This window comes from Lissotriton vulgaris, chromosome 8 (genome assembly GCF_964263255.1).
Source record: "Lissotriton vulgaris chromosome 8, aLisVul1.2, whole genome shotgun sequence".
Taxonomy (NCBI): domain Eukaryota; kingdom Metazoa; phylum Chordata; class Amphibia; order Caudata; family Salamandridae; genus Lissotriton; species Lissotriton vulgaris.
In genome coordinates, this window is record NC_141696.1 from 464,336,963 (window position 1) to 464,355,325 (window position 18,363).

The following is an 18,363-nucleotide window of genomic DNA, read 5'->3' on the forward strand; positions in this document are numbered from 1 at the left end:
ACGACTCCTGACCGATATCGGACAGACTCAGGTCTGTCCGACATAGGAATCGGCCCCTTAGTGTTCATGCCTCCTCCAGCCCCTCGTTTGCCCCTGTCCCTCCTGGAACCCTGTGAGCTGCTGTACCCCACAACAGCTACACCTCTGTCCACCCCTCTGCCACCCTATCACCCCTCTAAGTGTGCCCTGCCTGTCCTGCGACCCCACTATACGAGCTCCCTGCCTTAATCCAGTCCCTTTGTGTGACACCCTCCTTCCCCTCTATGTTACTTAGGCCCCGTGTAGCTCTAGTCTACTCATTCCCCTTGCAGACACTCTGTGTGCCCCGTAACACCCTCAGACTCCACAGCCCTAGAGCCTCTCTCTGTGCCCCACCTCTTCTTCATGTGTCCCCATTCCCTGCAGGCCCTATGCCTCTGCACCCATACACCCTGAGTCCCTACCTGTCACTACTGCACCTTAATGTGCTTCCAAACTCAGGGCAGCCCTTGTATCCTGCTTTTACTTGCCTCTGTAGCTCGTCTCTGCTTCTGCCCCCTGTCTGTAATGCCCCCACTTCCTGGGATTCTGTTAAATCCCTTACTCTGGTAACACTTTCTTTTTAGGAAATGTATCCTGAATGATGTTTGTGAACTTAAGGAGAGATTTTATTTAAAGGGTCTGTAAGGTGCTTCTTCAAAACCCATAAATCCCCAGACTCATTTATATTGTAAAGTTAAACTCTCCAGGGAGTGGTGGCAGTAAAAAGAAATCTGCTCCTGCTTTCACCAAGGGGTAGTTTGAGCTATCGCCTCTCATCTTGCCCAGTTGAGGGAAGGGGGGAATTTTGCTGCTGCCCCTTCTCAAAATGACAAAGTGAAGAACCTGGGAGTTAGATTGGAACCGGAGCTGACCATGAAGCAACATGTCATCACTACCGTGGGATTCTGTTTCCACGTGATAGGTCTCCTCCGTAAGATTTTTCCTTTCCTCCCTGACTCCTATAGGAAAACCTTAGTTCAGGCTCTGGTTATCAGCCGCCTTGATTATTGCAACGGTCTCTTGGCAGGTGCAAATGAAGAGGTTTTGGATCGTCTGCAGGTGGTGCAGAATACAGCAGCTAGGTTGGTGCTTAATGCACCTCCCAGATCCCCTTCTAAACTGTTACTACATAAACTTCACTGGTTGCCAATACGTCAACGAGTGAAGTTTAAGACCTGCTGTATCATTCATAAGGGCCTCAATCAATTTGGACCAGAGTATTTGGCCAGTAAATTTGTCCCATACGTCCCTACCCGTGCCTTAGATCCAGTGAACAGCTTTACTGAGCGTTCCTAAGATAACTATCAAGGCTAGGTGGCAGGGCTCTGTCCGTGGTAGGTCCTAACCTCTGGAATTCACTCCCGCTCTCATTGAGGCAATGCTGTAACCATCTTCATTTCAGAAAATACTTGAAAACTTTTTTGTTTAGTTCATTCTAGCTAAGCACCCTTGTTGGATTATAGGAGCTTCACTGGCACAATTTTAACTTCATCACTTCCTTTCTCAGTTTCTCTACCGGTTGTCATTAGCGCGGAGATACTCCTACGGGAGTTTATTCACAGCGCTATATAAACACGCAAATAAATAAATAAATAAAGGGTTGGGTGATTTGCTTTGTATCCATCACTTACTTCCTTTACTTGTGATGAGGGAGGTGTAGGGCTCCCTGTTTTGCCCAACATCGAGGGGGCATAAATATTAAAAATCTAAAAGTCCTGAAAATGCCCAGTTATAACTAGGTGAGTAAACCATAACTTGCTGTGCCATAGATGGCAAACTCACAGCCCAAATCCAATGCGTATTACCTCAAAACTTTACTACCAACAAATAACAGAACATCATTACATAACAACATATAACCAAATAAAGACATTACACTTTTCATCGTGATGTCATCAATAATGTGACTAGAGGTGAGATTGCCCACCACGTGACTCTAATCCCTTTCACCAAACTCGGATTTTAACCCCGCCCCCTTTTCACACCCGGTCTACCACGACCAAATGTGCATCCTGGAAATGTATCTCCAAATTTGATGTACATTTCCAGGAACCACATTGAAAGTGCCCCTGGCATGCTGGCCACAAGTCGAACATACATTTCTGTGTTTCTGTGAAAATCTACTACGGCATACATTGTGGTTTTTCACTAAAGTGGCACCGCTAAAAATAGTAGCTGACCGGCATCGACAAATCAAGAGACTACTCTTTTATCATCTTTGCAGTTCCTCTCCCATGCACATGGTGTTTTTGATGACAGAGGTAGTGGCCACTACATCATTGAGGAGGCAACTTTCCCCCCCAATTTAAAGGGTCATGGGTACCCAAAGATGGGAAGATGGTACATCCATTTTATTTTGGTCACTGGCCTGCTGCTGCCTGATTCTAAATCAAGTTTTTAGTCTTTATCACACTTTGCAACTCTGAATCTGTTTCCAAATCAGGACTGCTCTACAATCAGTCGCATCAACAACTAAGCGTGTTTAAAATGTGACCAGCACAGCACCACCTATCAGAAAAATTGTGGAATTGAGCCTCAATGAGCAATGTTAGAGAGTCACACTTGCAGTTACCTTCACTCACTATTATCTTCCAGCAGCAGCCGGCACAGTTAAGCGCGTTGGGGTGGGGCAGAGCGCGGCGGGGTGGGCCCATACAGAAGATAGAATTGGTGATATTTATCTGTTTAATTATACCTATTCCGTCGTCTGTTGGAAAATATGTGGTAGTTTCTGTAATGGAGTTGATGAAAATCTATACCTCTTTTACTCTTGCAGATATCATACAGTACTCCAAGCTAATTCACCAACCAGAAAACCCATGGACTTCCAACTTCTACTTCATACCCAATAAAGACAGTTTCTGGTATGCAGGCTATGAAATCAAGATACAAGAATCCTTCGATAGCTTTGGAGCTGTTGTGTGGCCAGGAGTAAGTCTAACATTTTTCGTACTGTCTTTTACATTTTACAACTAAAATGATTTAAACATAGCATGTGTAATAGGACAGTGACATAACTATGATGTTGGATATCTCAATAGTCATTTGATAGGTTTCACATTGCTGGTCGTGCCTTGTGTTTGTACTGAAACTTAGGTTTTTAAGGTTTCTAACTGTATACTTCGTAACTGTAGTGTGTTCTATTGAAATTAAATAATTACAGTTGTAATATTAAAAGCAAAATTTCTATATTTTGTAACTTTAAGATAAAAAACTGATATTGTCATCTACATGTCTTAAATACATTTCCAATTGTGGCATTGAACAAATGCATTTGTAGTGCTAATCCTTTACCTCAACCCTTAACCTTACCCCCAAAGCTTTTATATTTAATCCTATATCCTTAACCTGTTACGCTTCATGCTTTAAATTACACTCTGTGCCAATAACTAAATTCCTACACCCTTAACCATAAACCCTTCCCCCTACACCCTCAACCCTACATTCCTAACCCATAATCCATTATCCATAACACCTATTCTCTATAACCCAAAGCACTAAGCCCTAACCCCATGACCTTAACTACTATACCCTTAACCCCTACTCTGTAACACCTTAACTTTATATCCTAAACTTTTAATCTTAACCTCATACACCTAACCCAATACCAATAACCTCAATACCCTCAATCCCTATAACTTAACCCCAACCCTTAACTCCTAATCCTACACCTGTAACTCCTAACCCTTAACTTCTAGCCACTTAGTCACATAATCTATACCATATACCATTTATTATTAACTCTTAAACCCTTAATCCCTAATTCCATACCCTTAACTCCTATACCATGTAGCCTTAATCTACATCGCCCAACCCTATATCTTAATTCTGCACCCTAAACCGTTAATCCTATACCTTTAACCCCATGCCCTACTCCCTTAACCCATAACTCTTAAATTTTTCAACTGTTCAGACTATCCCTATCCCTATCTTTTAGAAAAACTAACTCTGGGAAGTATTTACAAAAAGTTTATTTTTGGAACTAATAATTGGGAAGTGTTATTTTTAGAAGTGTTATTTTCAAATTTAAAGGCAACATCAGATTAATAAAGATAGAGGTGGTCAGTGACCCGAATGGAAATACTTGTTTTGCTCTAAGGCTGGACCTGGGTATGAAGTCAATTGGGAACTCACTAGCATTAAAATCAATTTTATATCAGGTATGAATTTAGACAGCCCATGTCTGAGTATTTGAAAGCCTTCCATGAGATCTGGAAGAGCAATAGTTCAAAAAAGTTGCCCCGGTTCCGCTACATTGCTATGCCTTGATCATCTCTAGACTGTTAGGAATTTTGGACTAACCCTGAGCAAATGATGATTGCAATTGTGCAACATATTAAAAGCAAATAGCATAACGTGTATTTGTAAAGCACTTGTTCACCCCAAACGGGGTATCTTGGCGCTGAATTACAGATGTTTATTGTTACTCAACTCAATGGTACTCCTTTTATCAGCCTCAGATGGATGAAAGGCTGTGTGGGCCCGCTGGGATTTGAACCTGTGACCATGACGTCGAACACAGGCCCCTGCAGTTGGTATATTAGTTCACTGAGCCACCAGAACCGATGTTTGAATTTTAAATCTTATTCACACTTTAATCAGTGAATGGACCTGCTTTTCCTGAACTGAAAAGGTCACTATATATCAGGTTTAGGCTGGGCACATTGCCAGCTAGGAGCTTTACAAAAATCTGAACTGTGAAAAGAATGACTTTAACCTCCTGCAATTGTAAACAAGGAGATGACCAAACTAAATTGCACTTTATGCTATTTTGCAACATGTCCTTGAAAGCAAGGAGGTCTTACCTGCGACTTCTTTTTTATCAGACTTAACATCAAACACTGTAACACTGCTTTGTCTATATGTCTCAGAGCACCTCTACCCTGCTCGGCGAAAAAAGGGATGGAGCTGGCATGGCGAAGACCTAAATATTTCAACCTCACAGGTCTGCCAAGGTGTCGCTGAGCCCATTCGTCTGCCAGCCTGCAGTAGCTTTGAAAAGAAAACAAGTCCCAAGAAATTATTTGGCACCCTAGCTGGGATAAAGGAAATAAGCCTTGTCCTTCACTAAACGTGTGTACAATGTAAACCAAGAGGAGGAGTAGAGAAAGGACAGCCAGTAGATGTGCACTCATGCACCTGAACTTGGCTTCAAGATAGCATAGGGATCATCAATCTCCATTGATAGAGCATTTACTCTGTGGCATAGGGATCATCAATCTCCATTCATTGAGTACTTACTCTTTGGCATAGGGATCATCAATCTCCATTGATAGAGTATTTACTCTTAAGCATAGGGATCATCAATCTCCATTCATAGAGTATTTACTCTTTAGCATAGGGATCATCAATCTCCATCGATATAGTATTTACTCTTTGGCATAGGGATCATCAATCTGCATTCATAGAAGTATTTACTCTTTAGCATAGGGATCTTCAAACTCCATTGATAGAGTATTTACTCTTTGGCATAGGGATCATCAATCTCCATTGATAGAGTATTTACTCTTAAGCATAGGGATCATCAATCTCCATTGATAGAGTATTTACTCTGTGTCATAGGGATCATCAATCTCCATTCATAGAGTATTTACTCTTTAGCATAGGGATCATCAATCTCCATTCATAGAGTATTTACTCTTTAGCATAGGGATCATCAATCTCCATCGATAGAGTATTTACTCTTTGGCATAGGGATCATCAATCTCCATTCATAGAGTATTTACTCTTTAGCATAGGGATCATCAATCTCCATTGATAGAGTATTTACTCTTAAGCATAGGGATCATCAATCTCCATTCATAGAGTATTTACTCTTTAGCATAGGGATCATGAATCTCCATCGAAAGAGTATTTACTCTTTGTCATAGGGATCATCAATCTCCATTCATAGAGTATTTTCTCTTTAGCATAGGGATCATCAATCTCCATTCATAGAGTATTTACTCTTTGGCATAGGGATCATCAATCTCAATTCATAGAGTATTTACTCTTTAGCATAGGGATCATCAATCTCCATTGATAGAGTATTTACTCTTTGGCATAGGGATCATCAATCTCCATTCATAGAGTATTTACTCTTTGGCACAGAATAGGATCTCTAGGTCTACACAGGTGTGGAGATTGGCACAAAGAACGCTGGCACTCAAAGGAAGGAAAGGCGGTCTAAGAGAGCAGGCACAGCTGACAATCACAAGAGAGATGAGGGGCACGGAGTAAGGTTCTGAATGTGTGTTGGCACTTAAGAAAGGTAGGGCATTAAACCACCTGTTCACGTTGATTTGACTGCTAGATGTAACCTAGTGTGAACACAACCCCCAGCAGATGAGAAGGCGCATATTCTTAAAAGTATCAGTATATCAAATGCTACTTAGGCTGCCAGCCCCTTGCAACTGTAGGAGAACATTCCAGCAGTCGGTTTCCTCGAACCAGGAGTCAAGTAGTATTTTAGTATTAGGAATAAGAGTGTTTAACACTTTGGAGGGAGAGACCACCCATGCTTTAGAGTTGCCCCATATAGGCTGTCATTGTGAATAGTCCGGTATTCCTGTTTTGGCAGAAAATGCCACTGTCTAGCCAAATCGGGTTTGCAAGTAGCACAGTCTTACCTTACTCAGTATGCCTGGGTGTAGTAATCCCACAGATAAATACTTTGCGGGAAATGTATCAAAAAGTCATGCAATGCAGCGCAGCCCGCGCAACGCTGCATGGCGTTGCGCGACAGGGAGAGAGCAGGAAAGCACCATATCTTGAGAGATATGGCTCTCTCCTCCCAATTCCTTTGCGCCGGTGCTGATTTTAGCGGCTGTGTGCCACGCACACACTTAGGGCCATAGCGCTAGGGTGTGTGCATTAGTCTAGCCTAGATTTTGTACAAGAAGGGTACCCTTCCGGTACAAAATACGATGCCCACACATGATGCAAAGTCTTCCCATTCTGTATGCATGTTGCACAGTGCAGTACGCATGCAAAGTTGGAAAAGGAAGGAGAAATGAAAGCATTTCTCCTTCCTTGCGCCCACTTGAAAAGGGCGTAGTTTTCTCACGCTAAACCCAATCTACTTTATTTAGTAAATTGGGTTTAGCGTGAGAAAGCTTGGGTGGTTGCATGGGAACGCTCATGCTTTTCCCTTGGTACGCCCCCATGGCGCCAGGTAATGCAATACAGCGCTATGCGTGTCTTTGTGTTACTTTTCTGTTATTTCTAGCGGTAAACAAGTTTAGCGCTGGAAAGTAAATTGGAAAAAAAAAGATTTTGCGCTATTTGCATCACTTTTGTGACGCTAACACAGTGCAAACTCTTAGTAAATCTCTCCCTTTAAGTTATACCTGAGAACTTAACCGTCTATAAAATATCTGACATTACGGGTTCGCATTATAGAAACGGGTGCACTAGAATATATTTCTTGGAGTTGCAGCCTATTCCATCCATAGAATTGCACAGGAGATCAATGTATGATGCCCGGCAGTGAGGGAGCTGGACTTACCCATATTCTGGTGTCAGTCATACAATTGTGGTATTATCAGCAAGGGATAGTGGCTAGCTTATAATGGGGTCTATAGAGTTGATGAATCATAGCCTTTCAGCAGACGTTTTCATCCATGGATGAAAAGAGGAGCTGAACACTCTAAAGGTAAGAGTAAAGCACTAATGACGATTTATGCCCAATGAAGAATATTGATGAAAGAAATCTTAGCCGGATTGATGGGCAAAGAAAAGGGGAAACCACCATCAAAGGAACATGGCGATAAGATTCTGACTACTGAGAACTTATTCCCTTCCAGTATCATCAAGCTAGGCTGCAATCAAGTATTCTGCTGAAATACTATCTCTTTTTCGCCTGACTTTCAGCAAGCTTTTCAGAAAACAAACGCTTTAAAGAAGGAAAATCTTTCTCACCATACAGCAGTTCATAAAGTAAGTCAGGGAAGTATAAATGTTATGTTTCCAGTTATTCAAAACCATAACAATTTACCAATACAATATGACATTTCACCATAGCGAAAAACCATGTAGTCTCAGTATAAAAGTTTCATTTTAGGCAGGTAAGTTCCAATATTAATTCCTCAATTCGGTGGGCTGGTAATCCAGTGCCACCCACTTAATTCCATGAAAAGTACAGGTGGTGAGAGTTAGCCAGAATTGTCCGATCCAAGCGATAGCACTACTCTTAAACAAATATACAATGGCTCGACTGCTGTTCGCCAACATGTACGTAAAGAACATTCACCGCTGAGGGCGAGCTCTGCATTCATCAACAATTGATTCCAGCTAGATAAAGTGCATTATGCTTTAAATATTTGTACGATTCCCGAAATCCCATTATAGAAAAAGCATTCACAGCTTAATCTGGCATATAGTGGCTCAGCCGCAGTTCCTCGACACATACATAAGGTGCATTAATTATGTACAGCAGGTACTGGGCACACGTGTAATAGAAACAGAATTAGTGGTACAGTAGATCGAGACAAGAACAATGGACACCGGTTGTAGGTAAAGACAGTATATGGAGCTATATATAGGTCTTTTTTTCTCTTTTTCTGTATTTACAAACGCCAGCCGACACGTGTTTCATCAACAGGGCAGTGCCTGTGACTCATCAGGGCTGTAAGTGGCGCGTATTTGGATCAGTACGGAATTGTAGTCAGCAAGTCATGTAGGATAATGAAAAGAGCGAAACAGTCTGGTATGACTGATGCGCCGTGTCCTGTGGACAATGGAGTTGCTCCGGGCCGTTGGGCGGAACAATCCTGAGCTGGTGCATTAATTACTCAGGACCAACTCGCCCTTTAGTGACAGTTGAAGCCAACTAGGTAAAGTGCATTTTGCTTTAAATATTAGTAGTATTCTAAAATAGACGTACAGTCATAAAGTAGGGGCCTCATTTATGAAAACTGTTGCTATCGATGCGTGAAAACAGCGATGTGAGTTTTCTTTGCGCTCTCCTTGCGACATGATAGATGGGTCGTATTTACTGTATGATGCATCATGTCCCAAGGAAGGACAGATACGTCAGTATTACTGAGGCATCCGTCGGCGCAAAAGTGACACATTGCTGGGGTGTGTCTGAAAACAGACACAACTCCAGCAATGTGTCCTGATGCAGATGTAAGATATTGACGCAGAAGCGTCCTAGAAGTGGCAAAGTGAAATCTGATAGATTTCACTGCGCCACTTCTATGAGGCTTTCTGCGGGGGAAAGCCCACCCTGCATACATTATACCTGACGCAGGGATAATGTAGCGCAGGGCTTTACAAAGTGACACATCTGCTTAGATAGGGCACAATGTGGTGCATTTTATACACCGCCAGTGCGTCACAGAAAGTGATGCAACAGCGGCGTAAATGTGTTGCAAGACCTCATTTTTTGAAGCCCAAAATTATTTTCATTTGCCTCCCAGGAAATGAGTATTTAAGGGGCCATCAGGTGAATGATGTCACAATAGATTTCAAAATCCAGTAGGCATCCTCAAACAAACCAATATTCGGGAATATCTACTTGTTTGTTATTGTAAGAGGCAAGCGCGGCCAGCACAGCTAACAGCGGCGAGGTGGGACGGGGGTAAATCGACAGATGACAGAATAGGGAAAGTAAAATACCGACATTTAAAAAAACACTTACCTTACGCTCGCCGCTTTGCCGAGTCAGAGATTCGGCGAGCGCAAGGTAAGTGGTTTTATTAATTTTTTTAATTTATTTTCAATATCCCATCGTCTGTCGACTTCCCCCCTGCCCCACCCCACCGCTGTTACCTATGCCACCTGCGTCTGGTTAGAGAATTGGGTGGAGAACTGTTTGTATTTCTACATTGAAGGGCCCCTTTAAAAGGGGCCTTCTAATGATTAATGTCACAATAAATCTCAGAACCCAAGGAAAAATCATCAAACAAAGGAACATTCTGGATTGCCTTTCGCTGGTGATTGTTACCAATGCAGGACTGTAGAGTAATGTTAATTTTCCCTACTCTGGGAGACCTCTTTAAGACCTTTTCCCAAGGTATGATGGCAGAAACAGAACTCAGGGATATATTTACAGGGAAACATCCTTTACAACGCAACTTTTACAACGCACTACCATTACGACGCAACTTTTACAATGCAAGTCATTACAACGAATTGCGCTAGAGGGCGCTCTAGGATAGGGAATAGTTTAATTACTATCCAACACCTTCCCTACTATCCACGGGCACTGGAGTTGGAATAGTAAATTAAACTATACACTATCCAGCGCCCCCCAACGCAAGTCGTTGTAACGACTTGCGTTGTAAAAGTTGCGTCGTAATGGCATGCGTTGTAAAAGCATGCATTGTAATGACATACATCCATATTTGCAAGTCCCTATCGCCACCAGAATGTCACTTTTTTTTACGTTGTGGTGGCGATACAAGCTTCGCCTTATTTACAAGGCAGAATTAAGCCACTTAACATGGCTTAACACCGCCTAGTAAATAAGGCACATTTTCACACTATACTGCGTGAAGGGGGTGGGCAATGGATGTTGCGGTGGGCATTTCGGTGCAAAAAAACCATTGAGTTTGATGCTACCCCATATTTACAAGAGTGGCGTAAATATGGGGCAGCACCAACATTAACACTGGGGGAAACCTGGTCTTAACAGGGTGCAACGAGAAGAAATGCTTTATTTCTTCTAGTTTTTGCTGTTTTATGTGTCCTGCATTGTGCAGCATACATAGAAACAGCAAAAGGCCATGCATGATGGTTTATGTTCAGGAAGCTGTCCCTTCCTCCACATAAACAATAATTTTCAAAATGACGAGTTGCAACTTTTATGTGTGCTGCACAAAGCGACACACATAGAAGATAAAAATCGGCATTTAAAAATGGTTTGTGTGCAAGAAGGGAGACCTTCCTGCACATAAGTAATCATTTCCTACAACGCAGGCACCCTTGCCCTGTGGTGCAAGGGTGCCTACATTGGTGCTAGGCAGCTGAAATTAGCGTCAGCGCAGGGGTAAATGCAGGGCTGCACAGTATTGTAAATACGGTTCAGTCCTGCGTTTCAGAACTGCTGGAGCGCGACTTTAAGCCAAGAAGGCTAACGCTGCGCTCCATCACTTCTTTGTAAATATGCCCCTAGGATTGAAGGCACAACTGAATTGATTTCTTTTGACATTTTGGGCCTTACTATTTTATAGGGCGTACTGCACTGGTCTGTGCCCGAATGACCTTTATATTTGTGCACCGCAGTGCAACCCTGGTCGGTGCACCCTAATACAGATTATGCGCTGCCCCCGGGCAACCGCAATCTCATACCTGCTCTGGTGGGAAATGCATCAGCCTAAACTGTATCGGTTGTTGGATGCAGCTGAACCACTTTTCACTTGCAGGAAGCAACCCGGTCAGCATTACAAAGAGAGGCAGGGATCCCCCGGCAGGTGTATGCAGTGATCGGCTGAACTCACATGCCTGCAAGGGAATATATATGGGGGGGCCCTTGGTATCTCTCCATCCCACATTCAGGGGTTACCCTGGGGGGGGGGGGGGGTGAGCGCACTGACTGTGCACTAACTTTTTCTGGCACACAGTCAGCAAACCTGCAGATTGCCTCTGTGGCCATGTCGATAATTTGGCACAGCCACACAGGCAATGTGTTTGCTCCATTTGTATGGGACCATGCCCCCATGCAAATGAGGGAACACACTAATAACAGCATGCCAACGCTATGTGTGCACAGGTACGATCTGAAGCAAGAAAGGGCAAAACAAGCATCTCAGGCCCCTTCTGTAATACCGTAGTTCACTGAAGGTGCAGAGAGTGAGCACATACCTATTGCTCCACCAGAGCGCTTTAAATATTATGGCCCCTCACGCCTGACAGAAGCATGGCTTTCTAGAGACTGGCTGGCCATTGTTAAGAAACTGATACCCAAACATTTTCGTAAATACTCTTGCAATAGGGTTTGTGGTGTGTAAGTGGGCATTGCTTGTTTCCTTAACTCTTACAGTAGAAACATTCAGCCAGATTCATCAAGCGAAATGCGCTCGCAAAAGGGCCAGATTCTGAGAATCTGGCCCTTTGCGAGTGAAATTTTCGCTTTTGGGATTCATCATCCCAAATGCAAAAATCGCTAATAAAGAATTCGCATATTTGCGAAGATTAGCATTTAAGGAATCTCTATTAGAGATTCCTTAAATGCTATTCATGAAACATTTTAAAATTGTGAATTCGCAATCTAGGAGCGCTATTTACCACGAAGTCAAACCTCGTGGTAAATAGCGAAAACTTAGAAAAATGCATTTAAATGCATTTTTCTAAGTTGCATGTTACACACACACATGTCCTTTGGACATGTGTGTGCACAACATCAGTGTAAATTCACATTTCACATTTCATTCCTATGGGCCAGGCCCATAGGAATGAATGGGGAGTTATTCCTTATTTGCGATTAGCAATTTGCTAATCGCAAATAAGGAGGATGTAGGAATCGCAATTTATATAGCGATTTCTACATGAATCCTGTTTTGCAAGTCCTTAACCCCTTCGAAGCTAATGACGAGCTGGGCTCGTCATGGCGCTTACCTGCCGTGCGCGGATGACAAGGCCAGCTCGTCATGAATAAGGGGTATTTTGGTTCTTCAGCGCAGGACGGGAAAACGCCTAGCAGCCATGTGGTTAATAGCGATTCCTTAATAATCGCTATTAAGGACTCACAAATCGGGACTTTGATGAATCTAGCTGATTGTCCCTTGATGTGGAATACACATTTTTAGCAATTTTTGTGTTAAATTAAAACTATGCTTTAAAATGTTTTATTGCATCCATTTCCAAATTCTTTTTTTTTCTGTGTGATGCAAACCTATAGTTTATGTCGGACTGCAGCCCTCCACATAGACCCAGATTTACTGAGGCTTTGCGCTGGTGCAAAGCAATGCTAAGTGACTCACAGCAGCACATGGTATTTACTATCCAGCGGAAAATGTGTTTTGCTCTGAAAAGTTGATTGCACAAAAACTGCTTTGAATTATTTTAAATGCATCAAGTAAGCATACCTTGAGCAGATCACTGCAAACACCCATAGGTTTTTAGCACTAATCCTGATCTACTAAAATAGCCAGACCAAGCTTGGCATAAAAACATGGGGGCATATTACCAAGGACGGCGTTAAAATGATCGCCGGTTTAGTGGCAGAAAACTGTAGCTAAAGCGGCGATTATGGGCTTGATAATATGCCCTGGAGAATTCCAATAGAAGCCCATGTTCACACCACAACATGAACTTCTATTGGAATTCTCAAGGGCATATTATCAAACCCATTATCGCTGCTTTAGCTGCAGTGTTCTGCCGCTAAACCGGCGATAATTTTTAACTCTGTTCTTGATAATATGCCCCTTGATGCCTATGTGATGCAGATGTAATCAATGGGCAACATATTCATTTCTATAAAAACAAACATTGAATGTGTGCTGCTGGGCACAACAAATGCCCAATGTGTGCGATTTTACTGTATTTGTGTAGGCAAACAACTTTCCAGTACAAATCCGATTCCAGACAGTGCACATTCACTTCTACACCATGGTGTGAGTCTGCGCATCCCACTAGGCCACCTAGTGACAGCGCCAGTGCCAAGGAAGACAGCAACAACAGACTAGCCTTAGTAGATGTGGCACTGTATTGTGATTGCCCCCTTGCCCAATACAGTGCAGCAAATGTTGTTGCTGCGTTGCATGAAAAGTCATTCTTGGCAGCAATCACTTAAATGTTCTTCCTCTGATCACTTCTACGCCTAAGCTTCCGTTGTACACCTAATTTTCACAAATAGTGATTTGCTCTCCTCTGGAGATCTCCTTCCTTTCATTTGGATGCATACATTTTGCATTCTTTTTCATTTAACACACCTTAATAGACTTAACTTTTCAATTACTAGCTATAAGCAGCAAGAAAAAAACTGGGGAACTATTGGATTTGGTAGCAAAAAAAAAAAGTTGCCCCAGAGTTCATTTAGCCTCGATGAACACCGGAATTGCAGAGGATCGAAACAGCATATTGTGGCTGAAAAAGATCCAAAAAAATCCGCTCTTTGTCCACAGAATTAGCAACATTCAAATTAGATGGTCAGGAGCCCCAGCAATTTACAGGCGCATATCAAATAGACTATTATTAGGAAAACAATTTGAGAAAACATTGTTTACTGTGAGACCAGCCTACCACCATATGACCCAGGGCACTTGAATCATCTCCAAAAATATCAAGAGTCGTTAGAAACCTATGATTAAACATGTATTCAGATCTCTCCTTGATACTGCATCCTAACAACATCACAAAGAATGCCTTCTACACAGTGAAAGCACTGTGTTGCACCTTCTCAGGCCTTGCATACCCACATAAACCTCAAGCCCTTCTCAAGCTCATAATCTCCAGGCTTGACTATTGCCAACAGCCTATGACTTGGTACATTCATTATACGCAAAATACAACTCATCTTAAATGCTGCTGCAAGGCTTTTTCTCCTCCTTCACCAGAGAAAACATGACTCCAGTCCTGAAATCACTTGATTGGCTACCGATAGCTAGAAGGACAATGTTCAAAGCACTCTGTTTTGTCCACAGAGCATCCCAAGGAAAAGGAATGCTTTACCTACAAGTTAAATTCAAGCAATACAAAACCAAACTGAACTCTGCTCTCCAGGCTTGCTCCACGTATCATTATACAACCATACCAAAATCCATAGGAGGCACTGCTTTCTCAGTACAAGCCTCCAAGCTCTGGAACTCACTACCAGGGAGCATTAGAAGCACCGTGGAGCATATACACTTCTGACAACAGCTGAAAACTCGGTTATTTCCTAGATAACTGTGCCACCCACATCCTTGCAACAGAGACTAGAAAACAGTTGCACCATCAAGTCTCAGTTTACAGCTGACAAAGTCAACCAGCAAACTGATTTCTCTATGGAGATAAGCAAAAAAGAGCTGACCTATGGTTTGCCGTGGCATTATATAGATATGTATTATCATATATAACAGTTATGGCCCACAATAATACTAAAACAATAACATACTGTGGTCAGCAACAAATTGTAAATTATACCTCGTAACCCCTTCCATGCGTGCGTCGGCCAACGGCCATCGCAAGCATTACCTTCGTAGTGAGGCGCACGTCCGTTGGCTGACGTGGCCCCGCCCACTCCTTTAAACCTCAGCACCGCGGCGGAATTGAGACTGTGGTTAAGCAGTTAAATTCACATAAGACATGTCTGGTATGAGAGTTATTCATCACCATCTCTGTACAGCCAAAAAAACAAACATAACAAATAAACAGGAATGGAGTAACTGAAGAGATCTGCCATACACTACTGGACAATTTGGGGGACTTTAATATAGTTCATTAACTGCAGGTCCTAAATACCTATTTACCTATACAACCTGACCACTTGTTTACATGTCACAAATACACTCAGTTATGGGATGATAATGAAAATATGCATCCTAACAGATCTCTCCACTTTTCTGTCCCTCCAACCATGCCAGCTCACGGCCACAAATATATGCAAAACCGAAGATTGGAGATACAGTGCAGTAAGCAGCTAAGCAGGCTATACCATATAATCCCAGAACATGATAAACTCACCTAGGTGGTCATCACGCATGACATGAAAACAATGCCCATATAGGATCAAAATAAAAACAACATCCTTACAACCACACGGTGCACAGACAAAATATCGACTACAAAATATCGAATGGACAAAATATCGAGTTAAAAATATCGACAACAATAAAATATTGATTACAAAAATATCGTTGGTCAAAATATCGTTTAAAATAATGATAAAAAAATATCGAGTACAAAAATATCGACTCAAAAAAAACGATAATATGTAGAAAAAAGGTAATTTATTTTTTTTTTATTAATAGTTATATACATTGTAGTTAATGTTTAGGAGCGGGATGTTGGGTTAATAGGGGATAAGGGTGGGGAGTAATTTAATAATAATTAATTAATTAATATATGTTTGTAAATATTTTTAGTTAATAATTAATTGGTAATTAATTAATATTAATTAGTTAATTAATTAATATAATTTTGTTCATATTTTTAATTAGTAATTAATTGGTAATTAAATAATATTAATTAGTTAATTACATTAATTAGAGTAATTTATTTATATATATAATTTTTAGTTATTGTTAATTAATTAATTGGGAAAAATTATATTAATTATTAAATTAAATTAATTACAGCTAATGTGCTAATATATTTACTTTATTGTTATTGTTAATTAATAATTATTTGGTAATTAAATAATATTAATAAATTTTGGGTAAAGGAGTATTTTTAGGGTTCAGGGTCAGTTTTGGGTTTTTGGGTAAAGGGGTATTTTTACGGTTCAGGGTCAGTTTTCAGTTTTTGGGTAAAGGGGTATTTTTAGGGTTCAGGGTCAGTTTTCAGTTTTTGGGTAAAGGGGTATTTTTAGGGTTCAGGGCCAGTTTTCAGTTTTTGACTAAAGGGGTATTTTTAGGGTTCAGGGTCAGTTTTCAGTTTTTGGGTAAAGGGGTATTTTTAGGGTTCAGGGTCAGTTTTCAGTTTTTGGGTAAAGGGGTATTTTTAGGGTTCAGGGTCAGTTTTGGGTTTTTGGGTAAAGGGGTATTTTTAGGGTTCAGGGTCAGTTTTCAGTTCTTGGGTAAAGGGGTATTTTTTGGGTTCAGGGTCACTTTTCCCTACTGTTGCACCCACTGGAGTGGGAATAGTAATTTTAACCCCTACACTATCCAACGCTTTCCCTACGCTTGCACTCTTTGGAGTGGGAATAGTATTTTTTACACTTCTGGTATCGTGCGGTAATATAATAGTATCTTATTTAATTATAGTATGTTACTATATATATATATGTTTTAACAAATAAGATTGTAAAAAAATATTTTTATTATTTTCATTTATTATTTAATTATTATAAGTTAATTTAAGTATTTTTAAGTATATTTTAGTAATTAAATTTGAATATTAATTTAATTTAACACTGTTTTTAATAAAGTCGATATTTTTTACAACTATATTATTGTAAACGATATTTTGGACTCGATATTTTTGTACTTACCTGTTTGTAGATACAAACTCGATATTTTGACTGTCGATATTTTGTCCACGATATTTTTGCAAGTCGATATTTTGTCCCTCGATATTATTTCAGTGATCCCAACCACACACCCTACACGGTGTAGCGTGCTAATCATGTAGGCAAGTGCTTCAGCTCCCCACATAGGGGAAGTAAGCGAAATATAAAAGCTGCAATACTGCAATACAGTACATTACAATTTTGGCCATAACAGGCAAAATATGTTGAAAAATGCAATGGAACTGTAACAGCACATACTGTAGCTGTTGTATTGACACTAAATTCCAACATATGCACACAACTTAGTGAAGCCATGTGCACATTTAAAACACTAGAGACCTAATGCATTTCTCATCCTCAGCTAGTCACAGCAAAGACATCAAGAACATCCTTGGGGGTCATCAGTCCTTTACACCGCTAAACCCAGGCCTAGTCCGCCAAGGACCAAAAGGCATATACAGTTGCCAAAGGTCCGCTGGGGTTCTTCATTCACTGTGGATGTCATGTCTGAACCCATATGAGGCAAGTCAAACATTAAAAAAATCTTTTGTTGCATGAGATGTGAAACCTCCTGAGGTTAGGAAAGACAAGGTCGGCCCTGTGTAGGCTGCAAGGAGATGCGCATGTGACAAGATTCAATTGTACACTTCATTACATGGCAGGCACCCTGCAACTTCACCACACAACCTGAAGAGAAGTCTTGATGGAGGTTCCAAGTGGAACCACTTGTACATGCTTAAAGGTGCATCAAGAATAACTCATATGACTTTGCCCCAAATTGTCCAATGTTTGGTAGCAATGGAGGAATTTCAATAGACCATCATGAGGATGGAGTTAGAGGAATTGTGTCAGGAATCTCAAGCTTCATTTTTATCGATCATAAAACCTAGCATCTAAACCGACCACGGAGTACCTTTTTAATACCCGATCCAGTGCCCGACAGGAGACTCTCTTCTCTTCAAACAATACACGGAAATTCATCCATATACAATATAGCCTTTAGTAGTTTTTTGCAGTAGACTAGTACTTCACTAGATACACAGATGCACAATGAAATCTGGGGTATGATGTACTATTTTAACTATCCAATTGGAGGCGATCTGTGCTCAGCCTACCTGCCTAGTGGCATGCATACCCAGAGTGTGAGGTCCTCTGCATGGTGATACGAGTAGTTGCTTGTGCATTTGGAGCAATAGTTGGTCAAGGGGTGGGAATGGCAATCGTATTGACAATCTTAAAAACGTCTATACTTTGTGCATTGCTTGGTG

At 41.2% G+C, this 18,363-nt stretch overlaps 1 protein-coding gene across 1 annotated transcript in view; it reads left to right on the forward strand.

The window, feature by feature from the left end:
* The window catches only part of METTL21C (methyltransferase 21C, AARS1 lysine), a 142,425-nt gene that overhangs the window by 102,164 nt on the left and 21,898 nt on the right, over positions 1-18,363 (forward strand). Inside the window, exon 2 of the mRNA XM_086934238.1 lies at positions 2,798-2,952. Within this exon, the coding sequence (XP_086790364.1) occupies positions 2,798-2,952 (155 nt within the window). The remainder of the gene's footprint in view (positions 1-2,797; positions 2,953-18,363) is intronic.